The sequence below is a fragment of the Chrysemys picta genome, chromosome 14, assembly GCF_011386835.1.
Source record: "Chrysemys picta bellii isolate R12L10 chromosome 14, ASM1138683v2, whole genome shotgun sequence".
In the NCBI taxonomy this organism is placed as follows: Eukaryota; Metazoa; Chordata; order Testudines; family Emydidae; genus Chrysemys; species Chrysemys picta.
This window is the reverse complement of record NC_088804.1, coordinates 20,557,144-20,575,176: the sequence shown is the minus strand read 5'-3', so window position 1 is coordinate 20,575,176 and position 18,033 is coordinate 20,557,144. Positions and strand designations below refer to the sequence as shown.

Below are 18,033 nucleotides of genomic sequence, written 5' to 3'. Positions count from 1 at the left end.
GTTGAAACGAATCTTCTTAATTCAAAGCTAGAGTCTAGCCTCACCAGAACAACCATTATTATTCATCATTGTAGCTGAGGAAGTGAATTGAAGAAAGCAAAACAGCTTTTGTAATTTTGGTTAGCAACCAGTACCTAAAAGTGGTAGTTGCAGAAAAGGAACGTTAAAGTGTGAAAAGCGTATTAAAACCCTAGACAAGTTTCTGGAATATCTGTAGTTGTTTCTTAATGTCATATCCATAAAGTAGCAATATCATATTCCTCTTAAAAATCACCATCACAACAGAAAGATTATTTCATGGCAAGTACATTTTTATCTGAGTATATCTTGAACACTAATGTTTTATGAAACAACAATAAAATACACTATAAAACAGATAATTTGGACTTTAAAAAAAGTCCAACCCTGCAAGGTGTTGAGCAGTATCACTTCCAGGATGAGGCAAAGAAACAGCAGCATTGCCAATTAGTTTTGCTCTCTTTACAACCAAACCTGTACAATATCTATTATTGAGGTCATATTCATTGGAAACTTAACATTAAGAAAAGTGCAAGAATGATTGTACTGGAGTCAGATGGTAGGTATGCAATAAGCAAACTCTGCACTAGGTTTCCATACTGCTCTTCCAACATACCTCATGCCTGCTCTCCAGTTCCAAGTTCTGGCTTCTCTTGTAGTGAGACTGACAACTGTTTCAAATTATCTGGTGTGATATGGATGTGTGTCCACATGGGAACAGATTGAGGCTGTGAAACTCAGCCAGATTAAGAGTAAAGTATGCAGAATAAGGGGTAGTATATTAACCTACTATTAAATGTAGTCCCACCTAAAACATCCTTTTAAAACACCTTAAATCATAAGCCTTGCGAGCATCATCATTAAACCTTTTATATGCAATCCATACAGAATCTCAGAACAGCATTCACAGTCCTGGTCTTAACCTATGGAGTCCTTAACAGATTGGGACCCAACTCACTCAAAGGCTGCCTCCCCATCCAAGAGAACTTTGCTTCACAGGCAACACAGCAGGGGGAATCTAGATTTAAATTAACAGATGCTGGGGAAGAGCAGGACCCTGGCTATGGAACGCCTTGCAAGAAAAGGCTTAGTGTCTGAGACTGGCTATTACTTGGTTCAAATGTAAGACAGGCCTTTATGAGAGAATCTTCCCCCAGGAACAGTACCCAGGAACAATAATTAAGTGAGTACTGTGTTTCCCTCAGTGTGAATTGAGAATCAACATTTTTTGTTATGCCTGGTGCTCATATAACACAAAGCTGATGCTTTTTCTTAAATACATTCAGCGCTTGGCTACGAAGAAGATAACGGAGGATGTACTTACGATCGACAAATGAAGTGAACAGCATTCTGAATCTGCTGAGTCTGCTACCCTCATCTGCCCACATCCGTACCACTCCTGTTCCAGTCTGCAGCATCACATCGTTTGCTACTGTGCTGCAAAACTTTGCCTTCAGGTTTTCAATGGAACTGCTTCCATCATATACAGCTACAAAGTTTCTCTTGCATTCGTTTGAGTGCTCCATTTGGTAGTCCAGGAATCTCAAATAAATCTGTTTAAAACAAAACCCCACAACCTCTAAGAAAAGAGAAACAGAATGCCTTAGTAATAAAACAGGACAGAGTTTCTCTTAGACCTCCCAGTGGACCCTGATTACAGTATTCTGTCCTCCTTATATAGGCATGGAACTCCCAGTTCACAAACTCTTGTGTTGTATGCTTACAGTTTCATAACGAGTGATTCCCTTACAAAATGACATCATTATGGATTATTATTTGCAATTACTTTTGTCCTAAGTATCAATAAATGACAAGAACTTTCCAATGAAAATTGACTAACTTGTTCTCTCCATAAGCTTACAAGAAAAGCAAAGCTCGTAATACAAAATGGTGCAGGCTGAAGAGAGCTGATTTTAAGCACATTCTAGAACAGATGTAAGGAATATACAGGAAAAAATGCAAGGATTTATTTTTCAGAATTTTGGGAAAAAACTTTTTCCTGTAGCAGGTTTCTGAACTTTAGAAAGATGGATTTCAAAAAAACAACCAGAGAAATCTATTTGAGTCTTAAAGTCAAAAATAAGGAAACAAAAGTCCTTTAACTCTGCATGGAGGCTATTAAATGAATCAGTCACAGAAGGCGCAAACAACCTAAATAGAAGCAGGAATGTAAAAAAAAAAACCAGAGTTAAAAGGTAAGATTCAAGAGGTTATGTGAGTCAAACTGGTATCCCTCAGAGGCTGGAAATCCAGCCCAAACAAAGACAAGACTGAGGACCATATATTACAGCAGACCATACATAATAAGGAATTTAGGAAGACTAAGGTGGAGTTTGAAGAGAAATAGACAAATTTAAACTATTTGCCTTCAGATGCATCTGCAGCAGACACCTGTGAGACGTTGTAGATTTGCTGAACTTGCAAGGAATAAAGGGAACAACTAAGGAGATTTCTGGGCATGCACTAACTTCTAATTGATGCAGGGTTAGACATAAGCTGCTCATATGGGCGAGCTATTCCAGAACTGCCCACTTGAGGTTGGCACCTTTTTAAGTCTTTTGATACCGGCTACTGTGACAGACAAATTACTAGACTCAGATCAATGCTTTGATCTGGTAGAACAATTCTTATTTTTCCTGAAATGAATGTGACATGATTTTGTAAGTTAAAAAAAAAAAGGGGGGGGGGGGAGATCTGGTTTATATTTTTATACAAATGTTTTAAAATTTTCACATCAGAATGACAATACTGGAAGGTGGGGGGAATTTTCAAAAGAAAATAAGGGACTAGTAAGAGTCAGTGGGACTTGTGCTCCTTAGTTATTTAGAGCTTTTAAAAATTTCATCCTTATACTATACTAAGCACTTATCTGCACAGAGACCTAGTGAGCAGCAAACCAGGGTATGAATGTACAGGACACTAGCTTGCCATCACTAAGTTGTTGTGTAGACCCTGCCACTGGGCACTAAAAGTTCTGTAGCATGCTTTCACATACTGCTGTTTGTTTGAAACAGCAGTATGTCAAAACAAAGTGCACTACGAAACTTTTAGGGTACGTCTACACTACAATAAAGCACCAGCGGCTGGCCTATGTCTGCTGACTTGGGTTTGGAGCTATAAAATTGCAATGCAGATGTCCAGGCTTGGGCTGCAGCCTGGGCTCTGCGTTTCTGCTGTCTTCGCTGCAATTTTATAGCCCTACAACCTGAGTCAGCTGACACCGGCCAGCCGCAGATACCCTAGTGCACTGCAATAAGACATGTCTACACAGTAGCAAGGCCCACAGGCAACTTAATGGGTGGCAGGGTAGTCCATATTCCCCCTAGCACCGTTAGTACTCCCAAGCCATTGCACTTCCTAATGTTCTCCACAGGCAAGATGCTGATACTATGCCCCTTACGCACCATATTTGAAAGCCAGTCTGTCTCATATTATTTTTTCCCCTTCATCTGAGAAAATACTTCCTCTAGTAATTTATATCTGAAACTTTTTCACTGTAACCTGCGTCAGCCTGTGATTATTGTAAATTGTAAAGTACCATTTAGGTGAGTGTTTTTTGTCTCTCCTCACTGTCCCCCATTATTACAGCAGCGGTAGCTTTTGTTGACTTCATATCCCCCTGAAGTCAGAGAGAGCTGCAGGTCCTCAGCATTTAGCCTGAAATATATAACTCTCATAACTATTGCTTAATTGGATTTTTATTCCTGCTGTGGAACTATAATGGAAGGAATAAAACATTAATACTCAATCTAGCACTCATATTGCACCCTTACTCTAGGCTGTGTACTCAAATCAAGGCCACAATTTTTCCAAAAAGTTTCTGCTCAGTAAAAGATGCATCTGGTTTCTATGCCTACTGAAAAGAATTTTTAGGATTTCTGCTGCCCCCAGAGAAGGTAATAGTATCAGAGGCTTCCTCATTAGAATGTTAATATATTATAGAACTTTTCTGAATCCCTGAAGGTTATCTTCAGAATTTCAATGATGCACAGGCCTTTTTTTAAGTCTTCATTGACTGTCAATTTTCAGATTTATTTTTATTACAAAAAAATCAAATTTGGAAAATTGAAAACTTTTTTTCTCTCTCATAAAAGGACAAAACACCTGAGGCTGCTCCATACAACCGTTCAATGTCATAATCCTGTCAAAACCAGAACTCAGGAGACCAACTTTAGCATGACAGTTTAAAAATAAGTGTAAACCTCAAATCATTTAGAAAGATAATCTAATCTCAAGAGCCACTCAACTAGAGAACTCGCTTTAAGCAACATTCAATAATATTTATTAAAATAATTTAGGCATGGAGTACTCCAAATAGAAAACAAAAGAGAAAAAATGATTTTTGCAAATCATTTCTGGAAGAACAATTTCTATAACTTACTCTAGGATAGAGCTCTTGGGAGGTATGAGTTACTTCCTCAAAACAAGTTATTTTATTCTGCTGTAATTACCTTACTCTTTTGTCCCCTATTATTCTTATGGTTTAGGTAGCTATTTTTGGTACTATTTGGGAAGCTGGAGAACCAGAGCTGTTGGAAAGTTTTCTGTCTAAACTGATTTTTCAACTAAATTAAAGAAAGTGTCTGCTTTCTGTGGAAAATTGAGGTTTTGCTAAAGGTTTCAGCCAAAAAAAAGTTTATTGAAATACTAAGTCAATTTTTTGGTGGGGTGGGGGGGTGAGAAGGGACAGGGAAAGACAGTACCCATTTTCTGATCGGCTCTACTGAAGAATATTCACTTCTTCCCTACTTTTTTTTCCCCCTTGCATCATGCTATTTTTTATCCTATCATACGTAGACATGCAGCATAAACAGCCAGTACTTATCCTGGAGGAACTGTAGTTCAAGATGTAGTCAGTGTGGATCCCACGGTAGGTGTGCTTGAGATGGGATTCTTTATAAGTGAGGATGGAGGGAGAGTCATGGGATCCACACTGCCTACATTATCTCGAAGATCCATAGTTACTGTAGGGTAAGTAACTGTTCTTTCTTCTTAGAGTATGTGAGAGCTTGGACCCCACTGTAAGTGACTAGTAAGCAGTATCCCCATTCCCCTCGGGATGGAGTTCCTGTTGCATCCATTGAACAGTAAATTGTGTACTACTCTTCTGAATGTGGCATCTGACCTAGTAGGTAAATCCCAGCTCTAACATTTCACAAAGGTCAGTGGTTTACTCCACATCACTGCTTTGCAGATAAATTTCTGTTACTGATACATTTCTGAAGCAGGAGGAGTGAGCCTTGATGTTCGATGGGTGAGGTACACCAACTGTGTAACAGTGAGATTCAAAATAGTTAATTCGATGCAAGTCATTTTGATGAGATTACCTTGGTATAGCCAGAAAGATAGGACAACAGTCTGACTGCTTCGTTACATTGACAGGACTAAAGCGAAGTCCTGGATACATCTAGTGCGCGGAGTGTGGTTTTGGGAAGAGAGGTAGCCTGGTTGATTTGGTTTGAATGAATTAGTAGCACTATTTCTCTCTGAAATATTGCGGCCTGAAGCTCACTTATTCAGCCGGCTGAAGCAACAGCCACAAGGAAGACAGTCAGTCTTCTGAGTGAGGTGATGCGAGGCGCATTCTGTGGGCTCAAAATGACCCTCATGGACTGATCTAGCAGCTGTAGCTTGAGCCAAGTGTACCTGCATTTATAAGCCCTGGAAAAGGTGGATCACCTCTATGCAAAAGAGACATCGACCTTGATGGAGATCAGTCATAGGATCCAGGGTTTGAAGTCCACCATGGTGCAACGCACTTTGCCCCACTGAACAGGAGGATTAGCATTTTTATTTATATAAATCTCCTTCCATGTTTTGAGAGTGTGAAGGTAAGATTTCTTCTTTAGAGAATTGCAGCTTGGACACTTCTGTCTCACTGCTATGTTGACTTTGAGAGCTGAGGGAGGGTTACAGCCACTCCACTCTTTATGCCCTCTTATGGGAGGACAAGGAGGCACAGGGGATGTGCTCAACCCTGACTGCCAAGGCTATTGAAAGAGTCTTGTGTGCTTGTGTGCATTAGGCACAAGTACACCTACACTGACACATACTCCAAGCAGAATCTCAGAAACACAGTTACTTGGTCAATGCATAAGATGGTAAAACTTCAGTGACACACACATATGTAGTAATCTATATTTTGCTCACGTATCAGGTAACAGACATTACCTAAGACTACCCTTTGTCTGCAGCTAACTGTACTCATTAAACTTGAGGCCAAGTTGCAGGCCATTTAAACATGTGGCCCATAAAATTATCAAAGTGCCTAAACATTATAAATTTCAGGTCAGGGAAAAATAGCTGCATCACCAGGGACCTGCAGTTAGATACTTGTTTCTAAAATAAATGTATCTTAATTTCCTCAACTGCCAATAGCCAATTAATTTAAATGAAAGTGAGACATTTTGTAAATAATTACTAATGACCATTCCCTATTACTAATGGGCTAGAAGCCCATTATATATTGAATGATACAAATGGACTTGCCTTAGCATTTGGAGTAGCCTTAATTGTCCATATGCAGTCAATTGCTTGTCCAGGTTTTGTTTTCTCTTCTTGTTCTACTTGACTGGAACGTACTATTCCATCAGCTCCTGAAAGCTCAAATTGGCAGTCTAGAAAGAACATACAACTAGTTGTCAAATGCAAGATGAGATTGATTAAAAATTTCATGTACAAATAAATTGTTATTGTAATACTAGACCTGGGATGGGATTTAAAATACCTCCTAGGTAAGTGAAGTCTGGATCTGCAACAGAAGAAATCACAAATCATTGGGGCTGGCAGTTGAGTCACTTCAAGGTTTAAACACAATCTAGAGACAATCTATTTCCTAACACACCACAAAATACAAAGTCCTAGAACAGATATTGAATCAATGGGAGAGAGGTGATCCGCTTGATTCCATAAGTGATTGTACCTCACTAAGATGGTTGAATATTTGTAATATAATGGAGGTGGCTAACACCACACTTGAATTTCCTTTCAGTTTTTTATTCCCACCTAATCCTGCAACCTGATCTGCACTGATGGATCCCTGCACCTGTGCTGGCTTGCACTAAAAGCAACAGAATGCCACAAGGGCACAGAGATCTACCTGTTCACATCAGATTGCAGGATCAAGGGATATATAAGTAGCTCTGTACTGCATCAGGTGGAAGAGGTTTACTAGTGCCATTTGATGCAGCAAGATCAGAGTTTTGGAATTAGTAGAGTACTCAGGAACAATACAACAAAGGGTAAACAAGCAACAAGGACCAAGATTTTCCCTTGGATACACGCATGCCTCCCATTGATGTCACTGATAGCCACAGACATGCATCTAAGGGCATAATTTAGCCCTAGTTTTCTCTTGAACTGTGTTCTATCATACATGTCTGGAAATGGTACTGCTAATGAGTTCAGAGCAGATTTTTCTGAAGAGGTCCACAGCAGAGGAGCAACAGAAAGCTCCAGCATTTGGCTTCTCACTTCAGTAGGACCAGGATTTGGTTCAAAGTGAGCATGCAGCCATTGCATGTGCAAGCACTCACATTTTCATGAGCAGTTTAGTATTTCCCCCCCCACCCCACCCCACAATTCAACAGGTGAGCCTTGCAAGTTACATGTGCATGTTACACACAGGCAAAACTTGAATTTTTGTAGACCAGTGTTCCAATACACAAACACCAATGGCTGCATGTCCATTTTGGACCAAATCCTGGTCCCACTGAGCTCAAGGCGCAGAATTTGGCTCTTTAGGTAGGCCTTTATCTATAAAAGGGATTTACAGTTAAACAAAAAAAATGCATAAATCCTGATTGACTTAAATACTCAAGACAGTTCAGAAAATTGCATCCTTAGCCCACTCCCATTGAGCTATATAGTCTGGCACACATGTTCACTGTACGGAAACCTCTGCAAGTCAGAGTTCCAACCTCCTTTCTGAATTTGCTCTTCCTTTTGAATTTAAGGCAAGCACTTAGTCATTTAAGTGTTCTGTGAGGCTTAATTGCTTTTTCTGATTTTTGTTCATTGTCACTGGTACTTAAAAATATTTAAACATCTTGTGAAAATGTAAAAGAATGAGGACAAAATATAATGGTCTTTCACAGTCATTACAGTCCACCACAAAAATAAATATGTGTGTGGCAGATTTAGAATACAAGCCCGAGCCTTGCTAGCACTAAGCTAACTTGGTTTTGAGAATGACATATTGGTTAAATTGCTTTGGAATGTAGCTTGGCGCACACATCCATATAACCCCTGCAGGAACATTTTAGCACATCCCACATGGTTCCCAAAGGGTTAGTGACCCCTGCGAATCGGAACAGCGTGAGAAGCCAAATCCATAGCAGAGTGAAAACAGTTCTGTTAAAACACTTCTACCAATGTAGAATATTTTCCTATGATTCTGGAGATGAAGGGCATGTCTGGGAAAGAGAGGGAACATAAAGCAGTTATACCTGTGTATACAACATTTGTAGTAATAGCTGACATTTATATATTGCTTTTGGTCCCAAAGGATTCTAAAGTGTTTATAACTATATATGTACAGTATCTAAAATACAGCCACCTGGAGCATTCTGCACAAGGACATTGGATCAAATCCTCTCTCACCAAAAGTGCCATAGGACATAATCTCAGTTGTTGTTTTTTTAAATGAGCTTGCAACCAAAATATTCCTCCCCTGAACACTGAGCAAGTTATGGAGCAATCTGCCTCAGCAGAACAAAGAGCTGAGTCAACACTTAGGATTTGAAACCATGGTTCCAGAGAATCTAGGTATTTCAAAAGCTGATGCTTAGCCCATTAAGCCATTTCCTCCAGCTTTGCCTGATTGAGATTATACCCTAGTTGATACATTTAGAACCAGATTCTGTTTGCCTCTAGTCAGGGGCACACAGCTCAGGATCAAAGAGGGTGTAGGGAAAATGCATTGGCACAGGGAGACGGCAGAATCCATATCCTTGAGCTCCTTGAATGCAAGCTGCACTAATCCTATCACTTTACATAGGTAGGGAAGGGGAGGGGACTATGGCCCACTGCACACAGATTGAGCTACTGGTCTGATGCCTGCAGAGGGAATATATGCTACACATTAAAGGAGGCAACAAGTAGGAACATGCTTCTCCTAGCACCTTCAGAGACGGTCTGTCTGCCTCATTACAGCTGCTGAGGCAGCCCTTCCATGCTATATCCTCCCTGCTATTCCCATCCCATGTAAATATTGGCTTAGAAGCCTAGCTTTTGATTAATACGATGCATATTGGAGAAAGCAACCCAGTTTAAATACAAGCCTTGCTACCCTCTTTTAAGCCATCTTAAGTTTCTTTATCGTGTTCAGTTTCTTAAACTACGTTTGTGAGGCTGTTCTCAAGACTGGGTTAGCTTTGTGCTAGTATGGAAAGTGATTGTGTGGTAAATAAAACTCTTACCATTCTTAGAGAGTTGTTAGTATAGGTTCTATACAAGCTGTGAATCAGCAATTATGCTCTGTTGCTTCCAGGTTCTTACCATGATTTACAATTGCTTGTGTAGACAGGGCTACAGACTAATGCCTTCCTCGGGCATGTTGCCCTCTTTGGAAAAAAATACATATTTACACTATTATACATATATGTTCTTCTTCACAGATTAAGAAGGCTCTGGAAAGGACCACGAATGGACCGACTTAGGCATCCTTATAAATGTGGATTTTTGATCAAATAAATATTAACTCTTGAGTCAATATGAAAATGTGTCAGTCCTTATTATGAAGCTCTGAAATAATCAATAGTGATATGATGGATGACAATTTTAATATGTTTAAAGAGTTACCACATATTCTCAGTAACCAGTTCTCAAACATTAGTAGTTCAGTCAACTTAGTATCTCTTTAAAAAAAGAAGACACGAGACAGGTGTAGTCCACATCGCAGACTAAAGGACTAAAACTGTCAGGTGCTGTGCAACCACCCTGAGTTGTTGAGCACCCTCCACCCCCAGTCTGGCTATGCTGAGGATTCTTCCGCATTCCTTCAGTGCTATTCTAGCACCAGTGCTAAAAAGGTTGGAATGGTAGTGTAGACTGGCTGCTAACATTTTTGACATCATGTCACGCTAACATAGATAATATGTTGGGGAAATTGCCAGCGGCTAGTTTTCACTAACATTCCTACTACAGCACCCATAGAGCTGTGCTGTTGTAGAACAACTGTGGGAGAATTCCCTAAAATCTTCAGCATTGACCTCTTTACTCTGAAAATTAGGGCCTGTAATTTTCCACCAGTTTAGCTCCCCCAGCTTTAGCAACAGAGGAAGCTGTAGGGTTGACAGTACTCAGATTTTTTAGCCACCATGTTATCTAACCCTGCTCACAACTATACCAATCATAAAATGCAGCTCCAAATTGCCAGTATAGAGACAGCTACTGAGTTAATGGGAGTAGAGGGAACGAACTGTGCCTCTCACAAGACTGAGCCCTAACTGTTTGCAAAATGATATTTTCAAATCTTGAATTTGTACCTTTATATTAGTTTGAAATTCTGTATGAGCAAAACAACAACTAGACAATGTAAGAAGCTTTTTAATAAGGTATCTTTACCTGGTATAAATGAGTATTTTGCTTGAAATCCCTCTCCTTCTAGCTCCTCATCCGAAGTAAACTTTATCCACATAAACCTCCCTGTTGATCTAATTAGTGCAGGACTTTTCAGACCACAGTAACGATCGATGAGAGGGGAAAAACCAAAAGGCCCATCTCGAATTTCAAGGTGATCAAATCGACATTCAAATGAGGGCTCTATGTAATAAGGTTCATCAAAGGTCAACTCAATTCTTTGGCGTGGAGCAGCTACAACACAATAAAAGTTTCAACATGGTATAAATTAATAGATGTGTAAAACACTGACACTAGGCAGTGAAATAATGAAGCAACAAAACCCGAAAAGTGTAAAAATCAGAGGCATGTGACACTTCTCAAAAGAAGTCTAGTAAGCTTACTGCAGTAACTCTGACACCCTGTATAATTAGAATGCCTTCTGCATAATCAGGTAACCTTTGCATTTTTCAGTAGGCTGTAAGTTTTTTATTAATTTATTTTAATACAAACATCACAAAGACCTCTACCCCCCCAAAAAGCTTAAAATTACCACCTCTAACATGAAATGTTTTTGTATATGTAACAGCCTTAGTATTAAGCTACAAAAATCAAATAAGTCAGTACTTTACAACTAATGGGGAGATAACACAGACAAGGCAGGGAGAGAAAGGGGAAAAAGATGGGGGGGGAGGGGAAAAGGAGGTCTTGACTGATGGCTGAGTTCTTGGTGTTCATTAGTCAAATGTTTCTAAAAATGAAGTCCAGATTTCTTCAAACTCACTGTTTTTCAAACTCTTCAACTACACGAGTGGAAGGTAACTCTCAATAGGCTTTTCATAACTGAATCTTAACTGAGAGTTTAAATAGCACCTACAATATACACCAGGCTGCATATACACATTCATTATTCAAACATGGGTGTCTAAAGTTCGACACCCAGGAACTTGATCTAAACCCCACTGGAGGCAATGAGAGTCTCTGACTTCAGTGGACTTTGAATCAGGCCCTTCATCAGACATGAAGTGCAAGTACCCAATGTTCTTTTTTGTGCCTTTCTTGTGGCACTCACCTACTCTGTGTATAGTTTGAAAATTCTTTGTTCTAGCAACAACGCTGTATGGAATATGGGTGACCATTTATAAAATTATTGATGCCAATATTACAAAGTTGCAATGAATCTTACACCATGTAAGGTATCAGTGGAAAAGTTATTTGCTAAATATGATAATCTTGTTTATATGCATGCATCTTTGTATCTTGAGTTATAATTAATATGTGAGATATATTTGAATCTCAAACTTGTGCTATGTTTTTGGGTGACGCCCCCAGACAGATTGGAATCAGCAGTATCCAGCCTGCTTCATGGCTCATCGAGGGCAATCAACTGTGAAATGAGCCCATTGAAAGAAGGGGGGGGCTACACCTATGAGTCAGCAGGACATGTAAGAACATGCCTGTGGACAGGGGACTCCAAGTTCTTTTCCATACCCACGTGCTGTGAGCTGTGTTTGGGCCAAAGGATGTACAAGCCACATGGCAAAGGATATAAAATGGAGAAGATGCAGCTGCCTTTTTGTCTTCAATCCTGCTTCTCACCTCTGGAGTAACTTCTCTACAAACGGAAACTTTCAATAAGAGACTGAATGACCCATCCAAGCTTTGGATGTATTCCAGAGGGACTTCACAAGCCAGCCAACTCACCAATGCTGCTAAAAACCTTATATATGGACTCTGAAGTCATATGTATGTATCTGATTGCTTTCATCATCATTTAACAACTCTCCTCTTTACTATCTAAAACTAAAGGTTTATTATAAAAGAAAGGAAAGGACTGGCTAGCAGCGTGGTATTTTGGATAAGATCCAAACTAGTAGTGGCCTGGCAATGTGGCTGGTCCTTTGGGGATCTGAAGAACATTCTGTATAGTAAGTAGAGTTTTAAATAACTTCTCACTTTACTGGACCTATTTGCTGGCTGGAAGCCAGAGACTGGGATGCAATAAAGGGGGCTGGGTGATTTCCTTTTTTTTAATTAAAGCTTCTTGATAACCAGCGTGATGGATCAGGAGCACAGTATGTGACTGGTTGGTGGTTAACATTGTAGTTAGATTCACCAATTTTGGGAGAATCTACTCTCCTTTTTGCAGCCTGCCCTGGGCATTTTCATTGTGAACTACCCTAGGCACCTCAAGTCACACCAGGTATATACTGTACCAAATTAATCTTTTGGACTTTGACTTGTGGAGTAGAGAAGCATGGAGCTGCTCTAACATCTACCAGCTCGCAGTGATACCTTAGGGACTATATACCATCTGGAAATTGCTAGAGGGCATTGTACGCGGCCATGCCCCCTCCACATCCTTGCACTGGGGGCTGTAGGGAAGGAGGCAGAGGAACCAGCTCCCTGCCTGTTGGGAACTCCCTCATGCCAGGGAAATTTCCAGGTAGGAGTCTGTGGCCAGTCTCAGCACGTTCCACGTGGCCTGCGCAGGGCAAAGGGATCAGAGCATGGCAGAATATCTGCCTCAAAGTAGATACAGTCATAAATAAGACACAAAGGACCATAAATGCATACAAGAGAAAACCAAACACTATATAGCAAGCATACACGGATAAGACACCACAAACTGAAAACTCACCACAGGATATTGTAAAGGAGACTTGCAGTGACACCTGAATACTTAGTTTCATCACTAGAGGCCTGAGGACAATCCCACTGAAGTCAGTGTGAGGGTGTGTGGGGGTCCTTCTATGGACTTAACTGGTTTTATATGAATCCCTAGGAGAGGAATCTGTTCAGTGTGGCTCAAGTCCTGCAGTCCTTACTCAGCAAACTCTCACTGCAGTACATTTTTTTAGTTAATGGGATTTTTTTGCCCGTCACACATAACCTTAATGGTGAGCTCAGCCACACTGAAGTGCCCTACGTTTGCAAATGAACAGGCTACATGACAGTCAGATGTGTGTCTACCTGCTGATACAGGCGAACATGAGGTCATCTCTGAGGTTCTGTGTGACACGGAGTTGGACGAAGATGGGGATAGATAGTATCTTTTTGAAGTGGTGGAGATGGCAGTGTCCCCCTTTTGGAGTGCATTAGTACTGTAAATGATGGGACAGTGGTGAGGAAAGCTGAAGACTTCTTTAAACTTGTTATTTCTATGCTTTCAAGGATTCGGGTGGGACCTGATACATCCCTAACGGTCACTAAATAAGGTTTTTTTTGTGTTAATTCATAAATGTTTAAGTATTCCAGGAATTTGTAGTTACTGTTTTGCAGCCCAAATGTGTCCCCTCCTTATTCAGCCTAACATCTGCAGAAGTGAATCAATATATTACCAATATCGCCCAAGTGACTTTACTTAATATAAACAGAATAGCAGAACAGTTCCACTTCCTACACTGTCAACAGTAAGAATACAATACACCAAAGGAGAAAGAGGATGTTAGTACCTTCTAAAATGTAGATACACTCCTGGTTTGGTGGGTACAAATTAGGATAGTTTGGTGAAGCAAAATGGCCTCCGTTGCTTGTCCGAACCCAGTTGTCACACTGGGTAGATGGTACATGGTTCACTCCAATATTCTGACCACCTTTAAAAAGAAAAATCACACTTGTATACTACAAGTAGAGAGAATTGAACAACAAAAACCATCCACTTGGAACAGTATATCTTAGGGTGTGGCCAGGGCCGGCTCCAGGCACCAGCTTAACAAGCAAGTGCTTAGGGCGGCCAAGGGAGAGGGGCGGCACCTGTGGCAATTTGGGGGCTGCAGGTCCCTCACTCCCTCTAGGAGCGAAGGACCTGCCGCTGAACTGCCGCCGCCGATCGCGGCTTTTTTTTTTTTTTTTTTTTGGCGCTTGGGGCGGCAGAAATGCTGGAGCCGGCCCTGGGTGTGGCACTAACTGTTAGACGGAAGAGACAGCTGGGGCTACCTGCAGATCCTCTTATCATACTAGCCAGCTGTCCCTATTTAGCAAAGGGATTTTATTTCTGTAAAAAGCACATTATAGTTTAATACCATGACATATCCTGCCCACTATTTTGGAAATTCAAATCTGCATAGTTACTACTGAGGAGTAGTAGGGAACCTGTGATGCGAGTTAGAATCTTGAGTACATTCTTCTTTTCAAGTCAGTCATTGTGGCACTGCTATACCCCTTTACAGTGCACTAAACTGCTACAGAAAAACAAAACAAAACACTCAGCATTACCACTCAGTTTTCTTCCCCATTCATGTGCAAGTTTGACCCATTGAAGTTCCAGAGCAAGGCTTAGCAGGACAGGACACTTGATTTCTCTGTTCACGTTACTGCTGTTGGCCTGATTCAGGAATGCACTCAAGCACATTCACTTGAATTAAGACCTTCATTTATAGTTTGTGGTTCATTACAATATTTACAATGTTTAAAATAGTTATTGCTAAACATGGCAGTGTTAACAAATTAATAATTACAAGTAGAAGTAATATTGCATTAGTGTCGAGAGGCCCTAGTCTGGAACAGGGATCTGTATAGACACAGAGGAAACTATGATCCCTGCCCTGAGGTTAATTGGTTTGATAAATTAAGATACCATACCAGATCACCCCCTGGAGCTATGCAGAGGGGGCCCTCCAGGCACAGATTTCCCTGCCACCTCTCTACCATCTTAACACTATGGATATCCCTTGGTGGAGTTTAAGATCTGCAGGCTTTGAAAGGGGAGTGCAGGACAACCGGGTTTCTGCTAGATTCTCCCATTCTCACAGGGGAAGCAACCATAACGTACTTATGCAACTTTCCCTTATACACTGGAGAACTGGGCTTTTGAGGGATTCCATGGTAAAAGGAGTTCCTAGCAGCCTCTAGTGGGTCCCTCCAAAATACACAAGAATCTTGGGAGAATTCTGGAGCCTGAGGGTTGGGACCCTTAGTTTCATCTGCAGAAAAAGTCAAAAGAAATTCTGCAACTGTCAACTCAAGGAATTCTCTCTCTCCTATGCAGGTTATTCCAACCTAAGGGAGAAACTGGCTTGTAAAGCCATTTGCCTCTTCCCCATCCCCAAATGGAGACTGTCTCCTAACATTCTGGGGGAATGCTGGCATATTAAAAAAAATTGAAAGGCTTGCTGACATACACAGAAAATGGAGGACTCTCTACTGTTTTGTTCTACCTATAAGGACTGAACTGATCTGGATATGAAAGAGACAGTTGGTTATTTACAGTTAACTATTTTTTATTTGCAATAAGAATTGTATTCATTTGGCAAAATGAAATGCAATAGATAAGGAAAAATATATATATAAAAACAGAAGTAAATCTTACAAAGTACTATTAGTGTAAGTGAAATATCCTAACAAGAAAGCATTTCTGATTTACCGTATCTACCCAGCTTACTTTATTTAAAATTACAAAACAAAAAAAATTTCTTTTAAAGAAAATCTTGTCAATACTGTACCTTGTGTCTTCTGTGCCACAGCAATCCCTTCCACTACAAGTATTGTTATTAACAACACTGGTGAGAGAAACAGAACAGGTAAGACATCAATAATGGAAGCAGAAACCAGAGGTCTTTTTCTGCAGCCCTTACTCAGGCAACACCTAAACGAATCCAAATCACCAGTCAAAATACACATACTGGTATATTAAAAGCAAATCAGTTATTTTAATTCCTAGGATACTTAGTGCTTGTGAAAAGTGCTGGATTTACAGTCCTGAAGATAGAGGATTTTTTGACCCAAAGAAGCTACTCAACATGCAGGGCCCTAGGTATGTTCTAGATATAGAAGTAGAAATTGAAAGCATCTGGTATTTTCTTTGACAAAATCTTATTTACAAGGAATGCAAAAAAATCCTGCTCCTCTGAATGCAGGAGGAATCAAGAACAAAAGCAGTTTTAGCTCACAAACCGCAAGCCTCAGTTGCCAACATCAGACCCAAAGTGCTGTCTAGCTTTCCCAGAGTCACTGTGAACACAGGCTACTACTTGGCCTTCTTGCCTATCTCTGTTCTGTTCTCAGTTTGTGTTTTCTCAAACCCTCCCCCTCCACATGCCCGCTATTCACAATGCCCTGTGGGCGAGTTTCTGGGCAGACTAAGGGCATGTCTACATTGCAAAGAAAAACCTGTAGCACCAACTCTCAGAGCCCAGCTCAACTGATTTGGGCTTTGCAGTTTTTAGCCCCACAGCCATGTAGATATTCCCACTCAGGTTGGCGCTTGGGCTCAGACACCCATCACCCTCAGCAGATTTCAGAGCCCAGGCTTCAGCCTGAGTGGGAACGTCTACATTGCTTTTTTTAGCTCTGCAGCTCGTGAGCCCAAGTCAGTTGACCCTGGCTCCAAGATTCAGTGCCCCAGTTTTTCTTTGATGCGTACACATAGCCTAATAGGCCTTTTTTCAGAGGTGGCTCCCTACCTGTCTCTTACAATTATCTTAAATTAAGTGCTCATTTACAGTTTGAACAAGGTTTTACCCAGTTCATAACAATAGTTACAGCCCAGCTAACAGTAGTTTAGGCTTCTCCGTGTGGCTTTGCCAATGTATCTCATTACGAAGCTAGAGAACCACCTTTAGGAGCGAGAGGGTAGCTTAGTTTCTATGTCCATTCAAACCTCACTTCTTGCTGAGACTTCCAATACGGGTATCAGTTGCGGTGGCAGACTGACGAGTCCTTTAGGAATTGGACAAAGCCTATCAAATCATACATCCTGATTGTGTTACAGAAATGTACTTTTACAAGGAATTATTGTAACTTGCAGCAGTGCCTCAGATACACACTTACTGACCTGGTTTATATAAACCTATTTAACATGCCCACATACATTTCTCTCTCTAGTCACTGCAGTACTATTGCATTGCTGATACTAATACCACAGGTCCTTGAACAGGTCTTTATGGGAGCAGCAATCACCTCTGGAGAAGTGCCCTACCAATTTCTTTTTGAAAATGGGAACAGTATACATTTTTAATGTACAAGAGATATTTTGTAAAATTAAATGGTCTTTGCATTGCATGACATTTTTGTTTCTGAAACAGGAGCCTTACTATTTCAGCATTGCACTTTGTTCATCAGAAAACTCCCATGTATGGACAATTAAGAGACAGCAGTAGCTCCCAAGAAACTAATCAGCCATATACAAGAAATTGCACAGACTGGTAACTGAAGCGACTTGAGCAGCATTGTGTCACTGTGTTTGGAGGACTGATTGCAATTATGCCACTATAAGAGCAACCATTTCTGTCTAAACTAGCATTACAGTAATGATGCACAATACAGTGGTACAGAGTCTTACTCTGGATGGGTGCAATTGCTAGAGCTCGCAACCTTTATGTGCCACTGCAAGCACTCATGTATGCTAATAATTTGTGTTACTAGTGTAGCAGATGCTTGCACCATCAGCCTTTTCAAGTGTAGGCTTGTTGGATGTTCTCTATTTGTATATCCCCCTCCCACAAATACAACTAT

At 40.6% G+C, this 18,033-nt stretch overlaps 1 protein-coding gene and 1 long non-coding RNA gene across 14 annotated transcripts in view; one reads left to right on the top strand and one right to left on the bottom strand.

Annotated features, from left to right (window-relative positions):
* Window positions 1–3,759, top strand: part of LOC112059377 (uncharacterized) — a 104,048-nt gene extending 100,289 nt beyond the window's left edge. The window contains exon 3 of one of the 2 annotated variants that reach the window (XR_006174942.2): window positions 1,305–3,759. This is a non-coding gene — a long non-coding RNA (uncharacterized LOC112059377). The remainder of the gene's footprint in view (window positions 1–1,304) is intronic. The other variant, XR_010592664.1, reaches the window with a different exon arrangement.
* NETO2 (neuropilin and tolloid like 2) overlaps window positions 1–18,033 on the bottom strand; it is a 52,032-nt gene that overhangs the window by 16,401 nt on the left and 17,598 nt on the right. For 5 of the 12 annotated variants that reach the window (XM_005289846.4, XM_005289843.5, XM_065567611.1 and 2 more), the window contains exons 2-7: window positions 16,023–16,079; window positions 14,034–14,174; window positions 10,585–10,833; window positions 6,725–6,769; window positions 6,508–6,635; window positions 1,343–1,571 (exon numbers count right to left, since the gene is read on the bottom strand). In XM_005289846.4, coding sequence (XP_005289903.1) covers window positions 1,343–1,571; window positions 6,508–6,635; window positions 6,725–6,769; window positions 10,585–10,833; window positions 14,034–14,174; window positions 16,023–16,079 — 849 coding nt within the window. Of the gene's footprint in view, window positions 1–1,342; window positions 1,572–6,507; window positions 6,636–6,724; window positions 6,770–10,584; window positions 10,834–14,033; window positions 14,175–15,352; window positions 15,510–16,022; window positions 16,166–18,033 lie in introns of those variants that run through there. The other 7 variants (XM_065567615.1, XM_065567617.1, XM_042852233.2 and 4 more) reach the window with 4 other exon arrangements.